Source organism: Felis catus, chromosome A3, assembly GCF_018350175.1.
Source record: "Felis catus isolate Fca126 chromosome A3, F.catus_Fca126_mat1.0, whole genome shotgun sequence".
Taxonomy (NCBI): Eukaryota; Metazoa; Chordata; class Mammalia; order Carnivora; family Felidae; genus Felis; species Felis catus.
This window is the reverse complement of record NC_058370.1, coordinates 21458767-21480064: the sequence shown is the minus strand read 5'-3', so window position 1 is coordinate 21480064 and position 21298 is coordinate 21458767. Positions and strand designations below refer to the sequence as shown.

General features: G+C 53.9%; 1 protein-coding gene across 2 annotated transcripts in view; it reads right to left on the bottom strand.

Moving 5' to 3' along the window:
* KIAA1755 (uncharacterized protein KIAA1755 homolog) overlaps positions 1-19491 on the bottom strand; it is a 40297-nt gene extending 20806 nt beyond the window's left edge. Inside the window, exons 1-4 of one of the 2 annotated variants that reach the window (XM_045053641.1) lie at positions 19261-19484; positions 8303-8500; positions 2351-3680; positions 1689-1904 (exon numbers count right to left, since the gene is read on the bottom strand). In XM_045053641.1, the coding sequence (XP_044909576.1) occupies positions 1689-1904; positions 2351-3680; positions 8303-8500; positions 19261-19263 (1747 nt within the window). In that variant the 5' untranslated portion in view covers positions 19264-19484. Of the gene's footprint in view, positions 1-1688; positions 1905-2350; positions 3681-8302; positions 8501-19260 lie in introns of both variants that reach the window. The other variant, XR_006595193.1, reaches the window with a different exon arrangement.
* Between the last annotated feature and the right edge of the window lie 1807 nt (positions 19492-21298).

Sequence of the window (21298 nt, the reverse complement as noted above, 5' to 3'; positions counted from 1 at the left end):
GGGGGAGCGAGGACAAGATCACCGAAGACGAGGAGGTCAAGGGAGGAACTAAAAGGAGCATCTACATGGAGAATATTCATTCACTCAGCATATGCCTTTTGAGCACCTACTATGTACCAGACCCTGCTCCAGGCACTTGGGACCCATCAGTGTATGTTGCAAGTCCCAAAATTACAACAAGAGTCGTTGTGGAAAGAGTGACGGTGAGCCAGGTCCTGTCTGCTGCTTCCCCTTTTACCCAAGGAGGCGCCTGAGGCTCAGGGAGGGCAAGTGACTCCTCCAAGGTCACACAGGAAGCTGACAGATCCGAAATTAGAATGGTCTCCCACCTCCCAGAGCAGGGCCCTTCGACAGATAAAACCGGAGCGCTTGGAATGTGACAGCCCTAAAAGGGCTGTGAGACCCCTTGTGTGCAATTAATATGGGGAAAAAACAGCAGGAGCTTCAACAAAGATGACCAGGAAGAAGACAGACAGTGCTCCCCTAGGAGCTTCGAAAAGACACAGCACTGTCCCAGATCCTGCGGAGATGCCGAAGTCTATAAGGTAAAATAGAATTTCAGGACAGTCGGTCCCAAAGACCACTGTGGTCTCTCTTAACCCCAGACATTTGCACATCCTGCTGCTTTTGTCTGGAACACTGTTCCCACCCCTTCACCTGGATAACACCTACTCATACCACAGGCCTGAGCTCTATATCGCTTCCTCCTTCCTCCCTGACCTCTCCTCCACCCCAAGCCTGGGCCACGGTGCGCATCTGTCCTCCCACAGAGCCCTGTACTGCCCCACAGCTGCGATATGTTTACACGGGGTTGTAATAACCTGCTGTAAAAACCTGTCGGATTTTCTCTACCGCTAGAATATAGCCTTCTTGAGAGCAGAGCCCACATCAGACTTGTTCCCTGCTGAGTCCTCAGTGCTAAGCCCAGAGCCTAGCTGTACATGGCAGGTACTAAAAAAATATTTATTGCAAAGATGCATAAATATTAAACAGGAGTGATGACACCGTCTGTATTGGATGCTGGTAACACCCCACTCCGATCCCTTTGCCAGACCAGACTACCCATCCCCCAGAGGCGGTTGGCCGTTGGCAGTACTGGCTCACAGATGTTCCTTTCTCTGGAGAATTGCCCCCAACTGAACTGGATCATAGGCTCAGGCATCATTCATGCATCCTGGATCATGCACCCCCATCCCAGGATCAGCCTGGGGTGATGACCAACGGACCCAAGCCTACAAAAGCCCAGCCCCCTACACCTTAAAATGGAACCGGCTCTGTGGTATGAATTGATGCTCCTCACGGGGTCAGGCCACATCCTTGCTTAGCTCCTCCCCTGCTCCGTCCTGCTTTGCTCACTCCCCTTCTCCTGAGAGCAACCTTCAACAAATCGCTTTCCCAAGGAGCTCTGTCTCAGGCCCTGCTTCTACAGAACTGACCTAAGACACCTGGCTGCCTCACTGAAAGTAGGATGGATGGCTGGCTGGATGGATGGACGGGTATCTAGAAATTGCTTCATAGAATCCAACTCCTTCGCTGGAAAAATGAAGAACCCGAGTCTCAGAGAGGCTTGGCCCAGAACACAAGCCTCTAGGACTTTCCCTGTCTCTTCCACACCCACCAGCACCAGGATGCTCAGAGGCCGCCCTAGCCCCACCCCCTCCCCCCACCACCAGCACCCTCCCCTTCACCTCCAGCTGCCCTGCGACCCCCGAGACCTGGCAGGCATGCCATCCTCGACTGGAGGATCTCCACACTCAGAGCCCCAATCCTAGGCTCAGGCCCTGGGGGCTCCTCATCCAGAGGGGGTTCTCTTTCTGGAGGGACTTCTGGGAAGCCGGCCTTTTCCCCAGTCCGTGGGCCTGAGTCAGCAGCCGGGCCAGATGTTTCGGTCTGAGTCTTTCCAGCTGGGGATGAACGACAACAAAGAAAAGGGTATTAATCCTCTGGGTTTTCCCAAAGGAAATGTCTTCTCTTTCACCTTCTGACTGATGATGAAGCTTCCGGCTGTTGATCTCCTACTGGGTGGCCGGCGTTGTGCTAAGCTCCTTACCTCTGGCGTGTCTTTGAACCTCAAAACGACTCTGGGAGGCAGGTGAGGCCCCCACTGCACAGAGAAGGAGCCCTTGATCAAGGTCACCCAGACCCAGCTGGGCGAGGACTCAGGCCCACTCAACCCAAGCCAGTTCCAGACCCATGAGACCTCAAGCCTCTCCACATGCCACCTGTGCACCAAATCCCCGAAACGGAGCCAGTTCAGAGGGGCTCCGTCCCTGGCGACCCGCGCCACCTTGTCGCCTGGTCACATCCAGAGAACAGCACCCCCGTCCGGCTGAGCAAGCGGACACCTTACCTTTCCCCACGCTCTTGGCTCGGTTGGTCGTGGGAGACGAGGGCGAACGCAAGACTTTCCAGGGCCTGTCGGGCTGGAGGGAGGCTTTCTCTGGGGGCCCAGGGGCTTGCCTCTGCCCTTTCAAGAGGGAGAATCTGAGCCCAGAAGTAGGGGATGTAGAAGAGGAGGTATTCTGACTGGGGCCAGTCTCAGGCTTGGGAAGACTCCCCTGCCCCTGTTTGGCCCTCTCTTCCAACTTGGTTTCAGGGGCTGGAGCAGCAGGAGGGGAAGCCGAGCACAGGTGCAGGGAGGACGCTCGTACTGGTGCAGGCCTGAGTTGCGCCATGTTTTCTGGTCTTCCCAGAGGTTCCTGCATCTTGGAGGAACCACCTGCCTCAAGGCCAGAGGCACAGGGCGGTGGCTCCTCAAGGACGCGGAGGTAGGGCTCCTGGGGCTGGGGTTCTGAGTCCTGGGTGGATGCGTTAACTTTATAGTTGACCTTTCTCCTCGAGCCCAACCTGCAGGGCTCCTCTTCTGAGCTTGCTGGCTTCTCACCAGCCCATTTTTCCAAGGAAGGTCCCCCCCTGGCCCCTGAGAGGGGCGGCATCCTTTGAGAGAGCAGGATTTCCTTAGTTCTGGATGGTTCCTCCAGTGCCCCCAAAGGACACCCACTGGATGTCTCCACTTCCCTGCTGGGAGGCCCTCCTCTGCTCTCCAGGAGGGCCACATAGTCTCCTTCTAAGTCCTGGCTGGCCACATCGTCCATCCTAAAGGCCACCTCCCCCGGCCTGGCTTGTTCCACCTTGATGAGTCCTGGGTACTTGTTCCCATATGTCCTGCCCTTACCCTTGGCCAAGCTCCGGGCAAGCAGCCCCTGGCTGCCGGAGGGCCTGGGCTGATGAGGCTCTGGAGGGCTGCTCAGATCGAGGGCCTCTAACTCGAGGGACCCCCAGGCCCGGGAGAGGACGTTCACTGCTTGGGGTCTGTCATCCACAAACTCTGGGCTGGCTATCTTGGTCCAGGGCACAGGGGCAATCCCATCTTCGGAAGCTACCAGGCAGTTGTGCAGAGGGCTTCCCTCAAAGTCACTGTTGATGGCCTCCAGCCACGTTTGGGTGAAGAGTGTAGGGTAGGATGACGCGGGAACAGGCTTTGCGTCCACTGTGCGGAGGTCCAAGGAGAGGCACTTGACCATGATGCAGACGGACTGCTCCTCCTGGGGCTCCACTTGGAGGTAGAAGTCTCCCTGGCGCAGTAAGAGGGGGTTGAGGGGGGCCAGGTGCACCACGACCTCATCTCGCAGGCACAGTGGCCAGCCCTCATGCAGGAAGAGGCAGTGTGAGTACGGGGCCTGTGGACAGAAGGGCGATGTCAGAGAGCCCCGCCCTGAAAGACCTTGCCCCTGCCCGCGGGTCTGCTCCCTTCCCTCTCCCAGATGGACTCAAGCAGGTCGGGCAAGAGAGGTGCCTGGCCTCTAAGAGGCGCAGCACCTAACCTGAGAGTGGGTGCCTCTCTTGCCTCGCCCTAGTCCCGGCCGTGACCTTGAAAACGCTTGCTAGCCTCCTAGCCCAAGGGAGAAAAGCTCTGCGTGGCAGGCACCAATTAGCAGGTGCCTTTCCCATGAAGACCCTTCTGCTCGGGTCACAGTCCCTTCTCCCCACCTATTTGAAACCTCTCTCAACCTCGCTCAAGTCTGAGCCCTCCATTTTGGAGCCAGGAGACGTGCGTTCCAAGGTCTGAATCACTACTTTGTACAGATGATATAACTGCTTCCAGCCTCAATTTTCCTATATGCAAATAGGAATAACAATATGTATCATATGATTGGGTTGGCAGGAGGATTAAGTGAGATTATATATGCGTGTGTGTGTGTGTGTGTGTGTGTGTGTGTGTGTGTAAAAACAAAAATCCACAACCCTATGCCTGGCATACACTACTTAAGTGGATGTTCAACAAACATTAATTTCCTCTCCTCTCGACATTTGCCCTTTGAAAGATTGTGGGAATTTTCAATTAAAAATAAAACAGTCTGGGGGTGCCTGGGTGGCTCAGTCAGTTAAGTGTCCGACTTCAGCTCAGGTCATGATCTCATGGTTGATGAGTTCGAGCCCCGCGTCAGGCTCCGTGCTGACAGCTCAAAGCCTGGAGCCTGCTTCGGATTCTGTGTCTCCCTCTCTCTCTGCCCCTCCCCTGCTATGTTCTGTCTCTTTCTGTCTTAAAAATAAATAAAAACATTAAAAAATTAAAAAAATAATAAAACAGTCTAAGGGCACCTGGGTGGCTCAGTTGGTGAAGCGTCCAACTCTCGATTTTGGCTCAGGTCATGATCTCATGGGTTGGTGGGTTCAAGTCCCACGTCCGGCTCTGTGCTGACAGCTCAGAGCCTGGAGCCTGCCTCGGATTCTGTGTCTCCCTCCTTCTCTGCCCCTCCCCCCCCCCTTGGTCTCTCCCTCTCTCTCAAAAGTAAATAAAAACATTTTTCGAAAATAAAATATATAAAATAAAATAAAACAGTCCAGGGGCGCCCCGGGTGGCTCAGTCAGTGAAGCGTCCAACTCTTGATTTTGGCTCAGGTTATGATCTCACAGTTCGTGAGATTGAGCCCCGTGTCAGGCTCTGTGCTGACAGCCCAGAGCTTGCTTGGGATTCTGTCTCTCCCTTGCCCTCTGCCCCTCCCCCACTTAAACAAAACTTGAAAAAAAAAATAACATGGTCACTTACTGCATTTATACCATTCTATAATTTTTTTAATGTTCTTTTTGAGAAGAGAGAGAGCGTGCAAGTAGGGGAGGGGCAGAGAGAGAGGGGGACAGAGAATCCAAAGTGGGCTTTGCAATGACAGCAGAGAGCCAGATGCTGGGCTCAAACCCACGAACTGTGAGATCGTGACCTGAGCCAAAGTCAGACGCTTAACTGGCTGAGCCACCCAGGCGCTCTGGGCACCACCACCATTCTCTAATTTTTAGGTAAAGAGATTAGAGAGAGGTCAAAACAATACTGAGAGAAAGATCAGGAAATCTGACCCTGCCACTAACTTGCTGGGTGACCGTGAAAAAAATCATTCCATTATTCTAGGCCTGAATGTGTATTGTTTCCTGGTTTATGATCGACTTACTTCCTTATTTATGTCCCTTTCCTGGGCAACAACGTGGCAGGTGAGGCGAAACTGAAAAAAAGCTTCGTTTACACAGAAGGTGCCAGCAATTCTCTGTAGAGACACAGCAGGGCATCCAGGAGCCCTTCTGAACACAACGGTCCCTCTTGGTGGGACCGCTCCACTGGGTGGTGCGGGACCCGCGTCCAGCAGTGACCCCACGTGGCAACAACAGCCCCGCCAGACTGACAACAGGTCTCTCGCTACCTGGCTTTTGGAAAAGGGTCGGATTCCTGCGGATTGAGTAGAACCCGGATAATCTTATGTAATCTCGATGTGTCAGGGCGGGGAGACCTCCACACGATGACGCTGACGTTCCCGCTAATGAAGCAGGTGCTTCCTGGGACTAGGAACTGGGGGAAATATCAAGAACCGACCGTATCTGTACCCCAAGTTGATACGCCGGTTCACGTCAGTGACCCTGTAAGTTCAGCTGCCTCGGGGAAACTTCACATCCATCAACCCCATGAGTCCGTGAGTTCCTCCACCACTTTCATTTAGTGCTCTGTTGTTGACAACGTGCTGTCCCTCACCGTCCCATTGAACGAGGCCGGACAACCCGGCCGTAGTTTGCAAACGGCAACGCACCATAGAGATGATGGTGATGATCGTCTTATCTGAACGTCGCAATAACTCAGTGGGGCAGGGAGTTGAGGCATCACTGTCCTCACTTTAGAGACGAGGAAACTGAGGCTCAGGGGGCGTGCGGCTCGGACACCTGTGTCTGTCCCTAACCCCCACGGGACTTCATCTGAGGGTGCTGGCTGCCTCTGGGTGCTGGCGGTTACAAGGACAGACTGAAGCTGACGCATTACTTCCAAGGGAGAGAGGCGAGAGTGTGATAGTAAACAGCCAACAGCTACTAAGCACTCACTGCACGCCAGGCTCTGTGCTAAGCTGCGCGCATCATCTCCGTGAGGTAGGGACTGTGTCATTAACATTCCCACTTTCCCATTAAGGAAAGTGAAGCTCAGACAGGCGACACGGACCCCTCCCCCCCCCCCAGCTCCACAGTGACGGAGGCTGGATTTGAACCTGGGGCACCTGACTCCTGAAACCAAACTATTGATCCCACCCCTGGCTCGGAGGTGATAGGGAGTCACCTATAATTATAATTAAAGTCGCCTGTCGTTGAAAATAGAGAAATTAAAACGTTGTGACCCTTGTTCCTGGGAGAAACAGGGAAGGAGACCGTGAAAATGCAGTTTTAATGACCAGAAAAGGGAAGCAGGAGTTTCTAAAGCTTGCCACGGGGAAGGCGTCAGGAGGGGAAGGACGTATGTGAAATAGTGTCGGGGTGGATATGTGGGAGTCGGCAGCATAAGCTCAGTGAGTCTTCCCTCTGCAGTAACCATGACTGTACCTCACTGTTTCTCTGTGCCGGGAACCACCCTGCGCACGTGAGATGAACGGCCTCCGTCTCCTTCCAGGTCCAACATCTCTAGTTCTGGCTCCAAAACCCGAGCTTTTAGCTACTGCCACATTCCATTTCTTTCTACCACTGCAATGATGCACACAGCCTCTGCTCTTACTTTTTGTGCCTGAGGTATCGTGTCCCTGACGCACATCAGCCAGCAGGACCTTTTGGGACCCTCTGGGACCCTCTTAGTGATTCCTGAGGCAGGAGCCGCAGGGGACCGAGCAATCCCGTGGAGGGTGTGCACAAGTTCCTGGGTGTGGTCTCCAACAGCCTGTCCCCACCCTTACAACAGTCACCACGTCTGACCATAGATGTACGGGTATGATTCAAGCCTGGCCAATCTTGCTATCCCATTTCTCTGGCTGCAGTGATTGGCCCAGGGATGGACATAGAACCCATGCCTAGCCAATCAGGATCCTTCCTTGCAACTTTTCTATCTGCTGTTGTTGGGGAAAAGTTCTTTCTCCTCCCCAGGACAAGATTTGAACCCAGAGCTGCCCTGGGCTCCAGGCGTGTAGAGACAGCCTATAAGAATGATGTTGGCAAGGGCCGCCTGGGTGACTCAGTCAGTTAAGCGTCCGACTTCGGCTCAGGTCATGATCTCGAAGTTCGTGGGTTCGAGCCCCGCGTCGGACTCTGTGCTGACAGTCCGGAGCCTGGAGCCTGCTTCGGATTCTGTGTCTCCCCCTCTCTCTGCCCCTCCCCTGCTTGTATACTGTCTGTCTCTCTTCCTCTAAAAAATAAATAATAAGCATTAAAAAAAAAAAAGAATGATGTTGGCAAACAAGGAGAAGCAGAGACAAGAGACAGAAACCCCTTAAGGCATTTGATTGGTGCATCAACTCGGGGCTGAGACCGATTACCTTGTCCCGGTCTAAGAACGGGTTATTTGCAGCCAATGAGCCCTACCTAAAACACTTTTCTTTCCACTTTGCCTTAGAGAGGCCTCCCTGAGATCTGGGTTCAAAGGGGTCTGCTGGGAAGAAAGTGAGTCCTGAGGCCTCAAGGGCTCCAGGAAAGACCTGGAACATTCTCTATTTCCACTGAAGCTGACCCGCTTCGGCCAAGGCAGCCTGGTGTTGCCCACCATGCCAGCCCCAGGGCAGGCTCCGAGGGGCCATCATGCAGGGATGTCTTTTATCCAGGACTTCCTCCTGGATAAAAGCATAGGCGTGATTGGCTCCTAGCTGCCAGAGAGCAGAGGGTCAAATGAACTTCCCGTTCCACTGGGGGGCTGAAGTCTCCCTTGGGCGAGCAGTGATACCCGGAGAACCATCCCGTGTCCTCAGTTCTTGCTCTGAGACAAGACACGCACCGGCCCGCTTCCTTCTCTGCTCAGCGCCAGCCCCGCGGTTCTGGGAGAGCTTGTCCCCCGGCCCCACTGTCCCTTCCAACTTACACAGGCTGCTTCACGCACTTGCTCACACAGGCGCTTGGCAGGAATGAGGAAATCCAGGAGGAAGCTCAGCCCATCCCCCTGGAAGTCAGAATCCAGGAGACGGAATACCTGCCCCAGGATGGTGGGCGCTGTGGCCTCAAAAGGGGGATAGAGGCCCGCCAGGGCGTGCTGAATGGCTGTGTCCAGGGACGGGGGGTCCTGTAGGGGATAGGAGGAGAGTGTGAAAAGTGACAGTAGCAGCAATAATAAGGGTAGTGGCCACTTGCCATGGCCTTCCGGGCCCCATATGACCGAGCCCCCTGACCTCCCCTGCACCCCTCAATCATGCCCTCCAGCCACACTGGCCTTCTTTCCTGTTCCTCAAACACAGCAGGCACCGTTCCACCGCAGGGCCTTTGCACCGGCTGCTCCCCCTGCCTAGAATACTCTTCCTCGAGACATCCTCACTCCCTCACCTCGTGCAGGTCTTTGCTCAAATGTCACCCACAGGCTCAAGGCAGAGTGGAGGAAGAGTAAGGGGGGATTCAGGTCAGGGCCCGAAGGAAAGGGGAGCTCAGCGTCCGTAAGTCCCACCACCTGACAGACCTGCAGACCTTGTCTGAAGCCGAGCGGTCAGTGAAGTCGACACGCAGGTGCGTCAGCATGCGGGTGCGCGAATGATAATAAATAATTGTTGCTTTTTACCACTGAGTGTCGGGGTGGTTTGTTACACAGCGGTAACTGATGAATGGAAGTTACTGTAGCCGCCTCGTGAGTTCCTATATCAAGACTCACATAACCAGGTGCCTCCTGGATGCCTCCCCTAGATGTCCATCGGGCACAGATCATCAACACGTCAAACCCGACTCAATACCTCCCTAAACCTACCCTTCCCCCATGTCCCTACCTCAGTGATGGCCCCCACGGTCCACTCAGACTCCCAGAACTCTGCTCATCATCCCGCCCCTCCTCTTGCCTCCTCTATTCACACACAATCCTCAGCCATGTCTTATAACTGTCTCACCTCCAGAGTTCACCAACTTGCCCACTCAACCCTGTTGCCCTGTGCCCGCCCTGACTCAGGCCTCTGGCTCTCCCACTCAATCCCCTCCTCATTGCCGTCCAATCTCTAGGCTGCCTCACTTCCAACCATGCTAGACCAGGACCCCACAGTGACTTCCTCAAATGCAAAGCTGATCACGGATGTATCATGCTCAAAACCCTCAAAGGCTCCCTCCCCACGGCCTTCAGGAAAGCACTGGCCTCCAGGCATTCAGGTCCCCTGTGATCTTGGCATCCCGTACTCAGCCTCCCCACCCCCTCCCCGCCCAGCCTCTCCGCCTCTCTCATGCTTCAGCCACGGTGCATTCTCTCACTCACCTCTGGGCCTTTGCACATGCTGTACCTTCCTCCTGGGATGCCTTCCACTTCCACTCCCTCTCCACCTGGCTAACTCACCCGTCAAGATTTGGGTCAGCCCTCATCTGTTCCGTGGGATTTTCTCTGACTTCCTTCTCCCACACCACCCGAGTCAGGCGCCCCCTTTCCTGGGCTTCGATGGTGCCCCTATCATAGCAGTTTCCACCCTGATTGCCATCCCGCTCAAGGACTCTAGACTCCCTGAGGACGGGAATGGTAAGCAGAATAATGCCCCCCCCCCAAAAGGTGCCCGTGACCTAATCTCCAAAACCTGTCCATATGCTACCTCATAAGGCAAAGAGGAATTGAAGCTTCAGATAAAATCATCATTGCCAATCAACTGGCCTTAAAATAGGGATGGTTTCCTGGGTTTTCCAGGTGGGCCCCACGCAATCGCAAGGGTCCTCCAAAGTGGGAGAGGTACCGGAGAAGTGAGCGTCAGGGGGGAATGTGATAAAAGAAGGATCCGAGAGATGTGATGTCTCTGGCTTTAAAAACGGAGGACGGGCCAAGGAATGCAGGCTGCCCCTAGATGCTGGGAAAGGCGAGCTGACTCTCCTTTGGAGTCTCCTGGAAAGAATGCAGCTTGCCGACCCCTCGATTTAAGCCCAGCGAGCCCCGCGTTGGACTTCCGATCTACAGAACCGCCAGGCAATAACTGTGTGTTGCTTTAAGCTACCGAGTCTGTGACCGCCCTCAGCAGCGACAGAAACTACCAGAGCAGGCACTGGCTTCTCTTCATCTGGGGTCTCCCATTCCTGGCACAGGGCCTGGGCCAACATAGGGGCTGAGTCGATGTTGTGGAAGGACAAACAAAATGTCCCTCTCTGAACCACAACGTTTTCCATCTGTAAAAACAGCTTGGACAAGACCAGAGGTTTCTGACCAAGTGTAGTCATAGAACCCATGGGTTATGGTTTTCAAGTCTTAAAAAGCCTCATGGAAGCCAGGCTGGGTGGCCCAGACTGATTGCAAGCTCTGGGTCCATCTGTCACGGAGGGATGTAAGGGAAGATGAGAGTAAATAAGATTCCCGCACAAAGGAGCTTATTTAAGACAGAAAAATCACTTTTTTTTTTTTTTTTTTTTTTTTTTTTTTTTACAAATGAGGTCCCTTGAATCGGGGAGATTAAACAGGGACTTGGAGAAGGAGGAACATGGCACTACTCTACCTCAGTAAGAGTCCAATGCCAGGAGGCTGTAAAACAGGGACGCTAGCCCATGGCGTTTGGACAAATGTCCCTGTCACCGTTCTGTCCCCAGCACCCACACAGCGTAGGGCCCCCATTACTCTCTGCAGGAGGAATGAATGAATGTCTGCAACCCCCATTCTGAAGGAAGGAGGGTCTTGCCCCCGACGTGGCAGAAACCCAACGGGGATGATGTATTGCAGGCAGGCGCTGAATGACAAAATTGCGCGTGCCCAGGAAGGGCTATTTTCACGCTGAGGGGCCAGGTAAGGGGGGAGGGGGACGTCTTCGATTTGGCAGAGTAAGGAAAGGCTCCTCTGGCCTGGCGACCTCTCCTAATGCTCTTCCCCTCCAAAGCAAGGCCAAACCCTAATAGTTACCCCCTCACCCACGCGATCATGAGGACGGCAGTGGGAATGGGGACCCAGAGTTAGAGGACCCCGTCTGACATCGGTGAACACACACACACACTAAGTCAGGTAAGCCCGGCCACATGCCCTCCCACTCCACCCAGCCTCTCTCGGGGCACTCCCTTTCCTGGGTTCCCCTTCACTGTGCCGCCTTGAGTAGATGCCTTCCCTCTCTGGGCCTCCTTTCTCCTGTGCACATAGCATTGGGCTAGGTTTGTTTCATCTTGGTTTTGGAAATTTAATCATTCACTGGCATCGTCACGAATTTTAGCATCTCCAAGTACCATTTGCATTATGGGCGCTTACTGGTTTGTCTGTGTGTTGTGTTTGCGAATCCACTCACTTTTTAAAAGCTTACATAATTGCATTCTAAATGCCTCCATACTGGTTATGAGAATGCAGCCGGCCTGCCCGCGTTCAAATCCCGGCTCTTGCCACTTCCCGGTGATGGGACCTTGCAGGCTGCTGAGCCCCCTCCGCTTCAACTTCCGGGAAATCGGAGCCTGCGATCGCACCTGCCTTAAACAGCTGAGCGAGACAGAATGAGCTGGGACACGCAGGGTCTCTGCACAGGCCTCGTGCTTCGCAGGTGCCCATTCAGCCACAGCCATTGCTGCCGTGTTTCTGGCCATTACCAGGGCTGTCATCGTGTTAAAAGGAAAAAGTCAGCATCAACTGGCATAAATAGAATGGAACTCCGAAAATAAGCCAACGAGGCTTTGGGTGGTGTTTACATTATTCCATTTGTATTTATTATATATACTTACTAGAGAGCTGTAGGATAGACCTTGTGTCAGTATATAGAACAAATACATTTTCCAAATGAACTTCTAGGACATCTGGTCACCTCCTGAAGGCTCATCGAGGTTCTCTTTGCGTTAGAAAGGTGGTAATGGTAAAGACATCGCATCGTGAGAGGGGGCTTTTCGCTGGGGGTCCTCAGAAGATCAGAGGGAAGCTCAAAGGGACCGAGTCTCCCAGCACACAGTCCCCCGCGTTATTTCGCTCCAGTCCGTGACCGCGTGTGGCCCAACCATGGCCTGCATGCCAACCTCTGGGCAACAGCAAACTAAACCATCTCTGCCATGACATGCCCCAGTTTGCCCATCTATAAACGGGGATTCTAGAATTATCCTATCTTGCTCCGATGATCGTTCTGCGGGTGCCGGGGCGATGACGGATGTAGGGGTCCCACGGAAAGGAAAAGGTACGACCGCCTGTTTTTTTATTTTTACTGCTCCTGTCACACCGGCCTAGAGTCCCCGCCTCTGTGTGAAGACAAGGCCCCCTCTTGATCCCTTCCCGAACCCACTACCGTTACCCCAAGAACAGCAACAGCTTCCAGGCACCTGCTGGGCACCAGGCCCTGTGCTCACATTCTCTTGCTTCCGCACATGATCGGACTGGAGCAGGGAAGGAACATCCCACTTTGCAGATAAAGAAGCCAAAGGTGATCTTGCCCAAGGTCGCAGAGAGGAGGGGAAAGACAGAGCCAGCATCCAACGCAGCCTTGGCCAGTCCGGTGCGCTCTCTTCCCCTGCCCCCAGCGCCTTGCCTGTCTTGGGGCCACGAGCAGCCACCAGCCTTTGGGGCGGCCTTCCCAGCTGCCTGCCTTCCAGTGTTTCAAGCGGGGCCCGAAGAAGAAGCTGTTTACTTCTCACACACTAAAGCGCACAGATGGGACGCCTTTGGCTTTCGCAAACTGGCTCACTGGCCACACGCTGTAACCGTTTAAGGGGCGGCCAGTAAAAAACAAGAATGTTCCAAGTTAATGGGGCTCCAAGCTCTTGGCCAGAGCTTTACCTGCTACGGGCCCGCACCCCAGGGCGTCATAAGCCGTCCAAGTACGGGATAACGAGCCCAGGAGCCTGCAGGAAGGAAAGCTGGCCACTCTCCCCTCAGAATCAATCGGGCAGCCCTGCCCGGGACCGCAGGAACCCAAACACAGTTGGCCAGACGCGGGCCCCTCAAAATGATTTCCGTGAAACTTAATCGATGTGTTTCCATTCCTTCCCAGTGAACGTAGCCAGGCTGGGCCTTTAACTGTTCCTCGGCTTCTGCCGACGGGAAGCTGGGAAGGGAGAAGGTGAGACAAGCCAGAGCCGCCTGTCCTCAGCCCTCCAGCCCCTCCCAGGCAGGAGACAAGGAGCCCCCTGTGGGGAGGGGGGGCCGCAGAACTATGTGTGACGTGCAGGGGCCTTCTGGGTGGGCTCAGGGAACCTGGTATGGAGCTCAAGGCCACATAGAAAAGTGTCTGTCCCCAGCGGTTCCCTCTGGGTATGAGAGGAGCGGGGAGGAAAGGGGTTTCTAGAATTCTGTGTCAGCCTCTTGCAAGGAGCCTGCATTATTATTTTACAGTAAAATAAACAAGGTCGATGCATCTTTACCTACGTGCATATCCCTGTGACCACTACCCAGGTCAACGCACAGGATCTCACCAGCCCAGAAAACGGCTCCCTCCCCGGCACGGCCCTCACCCCGAAGGTAACTACTCTTCCGACTGTTGGGAGTTTTTAAAAGAAAAATTCCCGTGCAGTGTGATCTCCGTTGCGTAAAAACGCATGTAAGCCAAGAGGCCATGAAATAAAGCGTTAACTGTAGTCACCCCTGAGCGCTGTGAGGGGCAGGGGCCTCGTAAGGCACCGTTTTAATTTTCTTCATAGTTTGCTGGATTTTCCGAACGTTCTGTAACCGGCCTGGGTAGCTTTTATAATCAAGGGGGAAAAATAAAAGTGCGATTGCGTGTGTTTTTAAGGCCTGTTCCCTTTTTAAATGGTCTCACCAGATGTTGTTAGCTGGGCTTTCTGAGATGTGTGCTGAACTCTTCTTAAAGGCCCAGATTTACCCATCTACCGCAAGATACAAAGCTTTTTTGCATCACTTAGCATCAGCACCTCCTAGCTTGGGAAGACAGAAGGCTGGGAAAAGCTGAGGGAGGCAGTGTCCCAGGGCTGCTGTCATCCCCTACTGTCCTCTGTGGCAGAAACATCTAGGGAAGGTGACATTCCACCCCTGATTCACGGGGTGACCATGGCCTCAATTCCCCCATCCGTAAAATGGCGGCATTGGGCTTATCTATCTCTAAGGGTCCTTCCAGTCGGGGCCATTCTAGAATTCAAGCTGTGATCGGACTCCAGAAGGTCTGGAGCTGGGACGTGGTTTCTAAAGGGGACCCACGTAATCCTCAGTTGGTGGGAAAGTTCGAAAAGACCCTTCTCCATCTCTGTACTCAGCCCAGGAAGAGTCTACACCACCAGCCACAGACACAAATGCCCACAGGGGACCGACAGGTGACAGGGAAGACAGAAGTAGGCCAAGTGTGAGAAAATAACCCCTCCAGTCCCTCGGTGAGTGGCCCTTCACAGTCAACCTCAGTGTCCGGGAAGCAGTAGGGAGTCATGGGGCTGGGACACATGCCCCACCTCATCAGCTCCTGCCCAGCCTTGCTTTGGCCCAATGTTGCCGGATCTGCTGATATTTTAGTAAAGCCTCCCAATGTTTTAAAGGTTAGCCAAGCCAAATACGTCTGTGAGTCAGCTACAGCCCAGTGGGTATCAGCTTGTGGCTGCCAGGCTCAACGATCAGGGACTCTGCCCTTGAACTTCTCCAGGCTGGAGGTCCCAAAACCAGGGTTCTGCTGCCCTGGTTGCCAGGAAGTGGTTGATCATGTCCAACTAAAACTTCTCCTGCTTTAAATCCCTTGTATTTGTGTGTGGGTGGAGGTAGGAGTGAGAATTGGCTCCTCATTAAAAAAATACAAGAAAAAAAAAACTTTCAGAAACTGGAAAAACAGCCCAGATGCAGTGAACTGAGAAGCAAGTAGGTGTTAGAAGACCCACATTCAGAAATCCAGTTCTGTCATGTGTCGTCTTGTGGGTAACCTTGTGCAAGTCCCTTCACCTGTCTGGGGCTTCGTGTTGTGTTTGTTCTTTTCGCTCCCCGTCCCCTTGGCCTTTGCTTTGGGGCTCACCGTCTGCCACCCAGAAAACATAATGATAATAGCCCTTATAACTAGAGCTGTTTACTGAGCAAGCTTCTGTATCGGGTTTTATCCTAAGCGTTTTCCATTCTCTTATTAACATTAATTTTTTTTTTAATGTTTATTTCTTTTGAGACAGAGCCACACAGAGTGAGAGCGGAGGAGGGGCAGAGAGAGAGGGAGACACAGAATCCCAAGCAGGCTCCGGGCTCCGAGCTGTCAGCACAGAGCCTGACTCGGGGCTTGAACTCACGGACCGTGAGAGCATGACCTGAGCCGAAGTCGGACGCTTCACCGACTGAGCCACGCAGGCGCCCCCTTTTATTAACATTATTTGATTTCCTCTTCCCAATAGTTCTGTGGGATACGTATTATTATTCCCATTCCATAGGGTAAGAAACTGAGCCCAAGGCTCTCTACCACCAGCAAATAGTAGAGTTGGGGTATCGACACGCGCACATCACCACCAGCTCCTCTGCCCCTTCCCCTGCTCCCTCCCACCAGGCCAGGCTCTCCTTTGGCCACTACGATGGCCTTTTTTTTTTTTTAATTTTTTTTTCAACGTTTATTTATTTTTGGGGGGACAGAGAGAGACAGAGCATGAACGGGGGAGGGGCAGAGAGAGAGGGAGACACAGAATCAGAAACAGGCTCCAGGCTCTGAGCCATCAGCCCAGAGCCTGACGCGGGGCTCGAACTCACGGACCGCGAGATCGTGACCTGGCTGAAGTCGGACGCTTAACCGACTGCGCCACCCAGGCGCCCCTACGATGGCCTTTTAACACACAGACCCGGTTGTGACCCTCGCTGCTCAACAGTCTTGAGTGGCTCCCCACCGTCTTAACAACTCAGCCTGCCAATAGCGGCCATCGGTCCACACCAGCCCACCTTTTCCGCTTCTCCTAACACACCTGACACCCTGGCCCGGGGTTTCCCAGTCACCCGTGCGCCTCGCACATGAGTTTTGTTTGCGGTTTACATACCCCAATTTATTTTACTTGATATGGACTATTGCTTACTTCACGTTTGTCTTTTCGGCCAATTTGTTTCCGACTCAAATCCACTGATTTTTATTTATTATCACGGGTTTGTGCTGCTTAAATTACCTTCCTAACACTAAGCCGAAAAATCGTAGAACAATAAATGTGTAGCCAAAGTCTCCCCCTCCCCCCTCCCCCCTCCCCCCGCCCCGGGACCCATGGCAGGTGCCCCACTTTGAAAGCACTGCCTGAACTCGCGCTGCGCCCCTCCCTGGATCGGGTGAGCTCCTTCCCACCTTTCAGAGACCCACGCAACCCGCATCTCTCTTTTATGACACATCCGCTTCCAGGCAAAGAGAGGAACTCCCACCGCCCATCGCCCAGCCTGGAAATCTCAGTGAGTGGGCACTGTAACCCCAGGCCAGGGCCCAGGGCTTCGTCTTCTCTCATTCGGGTCCTTACACAGGGCCCGGCACCTCGGGGGATCGCCATGAGGTGAGTACTTTGGCAATGTTAACTGAATTCAATTGGATTCAACCGGCTTTTCTCAAAGCTTGGGATAGGATGGCAGGTAACCACAGGACGAGTTGGGGAGGACGTGAACTCTATGTGAAACCACAGAAAGAAAGTTACCCCAAGTCTCATCCAGTCCTCACGGTAACACCAAAGAGACGGTCTCAGTTCAGCCGGTATATCTTAAAATACCTCCCAGATACTGAGCGATTATTCCTTTTAACAAAAAGAAAGCAGCCCCTTGGCTTGGACTCATCCACAGCCGACCTCTTCCGGCCAGAACTGACGGGTACAAATTCGCCTTCGCGGTATACATTTTTATAGTGACTTTGCATTGATGACAATGGATACAGATTTTTCATGGTCTTGATATAAAATGTCTTGTTTAAATATATCTTTACGTTTATAAAGTGAGTTGATTCAGAGAGACATAGTAAGCAAAGAATAAATAGTAGATTGTGTTATTTCTTTATAATACCTTATCCAGTAAGAGAAGATGCAAAAAATTTCACGATGATGCTAAAATTTCGGGAACATGAACCTGGACAAGCCCGAAGCCCCTCTGCCATAAGGTGCTCTGACACTGGGCTGCTTCAGAACACTACATAGCCTTTAATCAAATCGTCCCATGAAAAGGACAATTGTGGTGGGGCCACAAAGGAAAGATACATGGCATGCTAGAGTGGGACTTGCCTGAGGACACGATATTGGGGTGGAGATTTATAGGAGGGATAAGAATTCTTTAGGTGAAGGGGTGACACCCAGCAGGCACGGCATATGCAAAGGCCCTGTGGCGGGAGGGAGCTTGAAGCATACGAGGCTCTGAACCAATGTCAGAGCAGCTGAAGTACAGAGGTGAGAGCAGAGAGGTAGGTGGGTGGTGGGAGAAAAATCTGTCCGTCATTCCTATTCAGGAAGGAGTTGCTAAACCTTTTCAAGGAGCCCCCCAAGGCCTGACTCTTGATCTGAGAGTCTGGCATTCAGCAAGGAATTTCTGGATTTTAAAAAAGTAATCACGGAGTTAGGTCCAAAACTAGGTAAAGCTTAGCAAACACTGCTTGGTGCAGGTGTGGCTCTGGGGTGGCCATGACAGCTGAATGCACGTTCAGAATTCAGGCTATCCTACCTCCTGCTTTCTGGTTGGGTGACCTTGGGCAGCCACGGAAGCTCCCAGAGCTTCAGGTCCCCATCTGTGGGGGTGGAGATACCAGCAGGCGTATTCTTAGAGCTGGTGTGAGCTACGCGAGCTCCTGCACACAAATCCCACAGCACAGGACCTTGCCTGTGGTGAGAGGTGAATACCCATTAGCGTATGAAGGTTACCGTCAAACAGCTCCAAGAGCGATGTGCGAATCCACCTGTCCCGCAGGCGTGTGGATTTAGCAGCCTGGTTTTGCAATAGGTCTGCGGCACGCACGCCGGTGTGTGCCCATATTTCAGCGGTAGAGAGAGCAGGTGGGTAAGGCTTGTGTGCGCGAGAGGGCGCGTGGGTTCGGCCACGTAGGTCAGTGGAACGCGTTTTGGTGTGCTCAGCCTGGTGCACACATGTCTCTAAATAGAAGTCCGCGTGTGAACGTGCACCCAGTGAAAGCCCACACCCATTCGACACGCTCGATCACAGCTAAGAGGTTAAAGCCTTGGCCTGTCTTCAGAGCACTTTTCCAAATCCCCACGGCTCCCATGAATCCGCCCGGGGCTCCGGGGCCTGTTCGGGGCTGGGCTGGGATTCCCTGAAAACAGACTTTTCTTTCATCCCCTGTTCCCAGATACTGGCATGCGTGAGGTGCACACACACACACACACACACACACCTCTCAGAGCATCCCAACCTTATCGAAGTGCCAGCTGAGGAAGCCGCAGTGTGGAGGTATTGCCCTCCCCCTGCCCTCCTCCTAGGCCTACCTCCCCACCCAATTCCCATGGGGCCACCTCATGTCAGGACTCTGTGCACATCTGACTTTCCTGTCCTGACTCTCAAGTGGCAAGAGCACCCCAAATTTTGGTGAGCAGCTCCCACCTCTCCCCTGGGCACCCTTAACCCACCTTGCCCAGCTCTGTGGGACTGGGAAGGGCCTTTACCCCCCTCTCCATCCAAACCCTGCGTGGGGACACTGGGCATACCCGACCCTCCACCCCAAGTCTAAAATGCAACAGCCCCCCCTGTTTCATCTAAGGCCCAAGGGCTGGAGTTCAGCTCTGATCTGTGCCTGCGATGGGGCGACATCAGAAGTTCCCAAGTCCTCCAATCTTATCCATCCACTTCGCGCTTCGGGGCCCAGAGAGGAGAGAGGACGTGGCCAGAAGGGGGGTACCCGGCACTGCCAGCCCACCTCCCTCCCAACCCCCCCCCCGCCCCGCCCCGCGACCAGTTAACACGGACCGGACCGGTGGTGAGGTGCCGAGGGTCATAGTATAAAAGGTTGGGGTCTGCCCTGACACCCCCACCAAAAGGGGACAGAGCCAGGTGGTCCAGGCCTTGGCAGGCGTTACCATGATGACGGGCTTCTCCTGTAGCTGGTGCCGGGTCAGTCGGTCCGCGGGTCTGTCTATCCGGTGCGCAGCCCCAGCCCCCACCTAGCCCTGGAGCCAGCGGAGCGGGCTGGCCGGGAGGGGAAGGGGAGGCCGGGGACCCAGGGAGAGAGCCAGAGAGAGGCGGCGGGCCAGAGGAGACTGGCGGCAGGGCGAGGCAAGCGAGCGGGGGCCGCCGGCGGCCGCAGGGGCGGGTCGGAGCGCTGCTCCCCGCGTGGGACGGGGCGGCGCGACGGCAGCCCTTTTGTGCCGGCGCCTCGCCCGCGCCCCGCCCGCCGCGCGGGATGACAGGCAGGCGCCCCCCTCCCGGCCTGGGCCTCAGCTGCCAAGAGGAGCTGGGCCGCCCGCCGCCTTTCCGACCGCTCCCCTGCTCCCCTCGGTCCTCGCAACCCCTCAGCTCCCGCTGCACGGACGGCCCAGGCCCCCCGCCGGGTGAAGCGCGCACAGACCTGGGCATCAGCCCTGGGTTCGAGGCTCCTCCTCGTCTACTTCCCAGTTGGGCGATTTGGGCAAGTCAAGAAGTGTGGTAAGCCTCAGTTTCCTCATCTGTAACATGGGGGTGATGCTGCTGATGATAGTGTGATGATGGTGATAGTATCTGCCTCTTAGGGTTGGTGGCGAGGAGTAGGCGTCTGTCCCAACGTCCTTCCTCTGTGAAGCCCACGTTGCACACCATCAAGATGGCTCAATTCAAGACTTAGAGGTGACGGTGGCTGTTGGCGAGTTCTGGGCTTCCTTCTCCTAGAAAATGACAGCTTTGTGACCTTGGTCAAGCCATTGTTCCTCCGCTTTGGAGGGAGACTAGAAACTAAATGATTTCTGATTGGATGATCTGGGATTCATCCATATATTGACCAAACGGGGTCCAAGCCCTGAGCCAGAATAAGTCAGAGTCTCTGCCCTCAGGTAATGTATAATCTAGTTGGACAAGGAAACAGAGAAACAGGAAAAAAATAATAATTGAGTGTGGTAGCTACAAAGGCAAAGGCAAATATTGGCTCTGGGAACTGTGGGGGACCATCCTGGAGCTGGTGGTCTAGGAAGGGACAGAGAAGCCGAGATCTGAAAGAGGGTAAGGAATTAGGTGAAGAGTGGAGGTAGGGTTGGGGGAAAGAAACAGAGTTCCGGGCAGAAAGAACAGCATGTGCAAAGGTCCCGAGATACTATTAAGCTTCAGCCCAGAGAATCCCCCGAGAGTCTGTATTAAGCAATCAAACAAGCATCTCCAACCTTCAGGAGCCAGTCTGCTTTTGGTAACACTGCCCCAGACAGGAACTTGGGAGAGAACAGCCCTGTTGATGTCAGGTGCAGAATTTACTGGGAATTGGAGGGATCGCAGCTTGGAGGGACCAGAGTCCCAGCTTTGCAGGGAGACAGATTTGACATGACATCTACATCTAGTGTTCTGGGGTCGCAGGCAACAGAGACTGACGCTGAGTTCGCTTATCAAGAAACAATGGATTAGCAGAATTTCGGGAGCTCACAGAACCAATGAAAAGGCTTAGGGACCCGCCCTCTGGAAGGCACAGGAACCAAATGAGATGCGCCGGGGGTCTCATTGTGGGAATGAATTGCGAACCCTTGAAGACTGATGGCAATGCAACAAGACAGAAAAACACGCCCAAGGAGAACCTTCTCTGTGTCGAGTACTTCTCTACGTGTGTAACATTTATGAAGCCAATTCTACTACGGTCCTTATTTTCCAGATGAAAAAACCAGGGCACAGAAAGGTTATGTAGCTTGCCCAGGGTGGGATAGGTATTGACCGTGGAGCCTGGAATTGAACGAGGCTGTCCATTCCCAGAAATCGTGTTGTTGGCCACCTTCCTGCGCTACCTGAATGAATCCCAAGCCGCGTGCCGCTCCCTGGCAGATTCAGAGACTTAACGGAGGGATTCTAACCGGGCCGTGTGCGCAAGGTCCCCTAACGCTGAACATAATCGGGAAGAGCTGGTCACCTAGAGGGAACTTAGGCTGCATGAGAAGGTGGGATTGGATC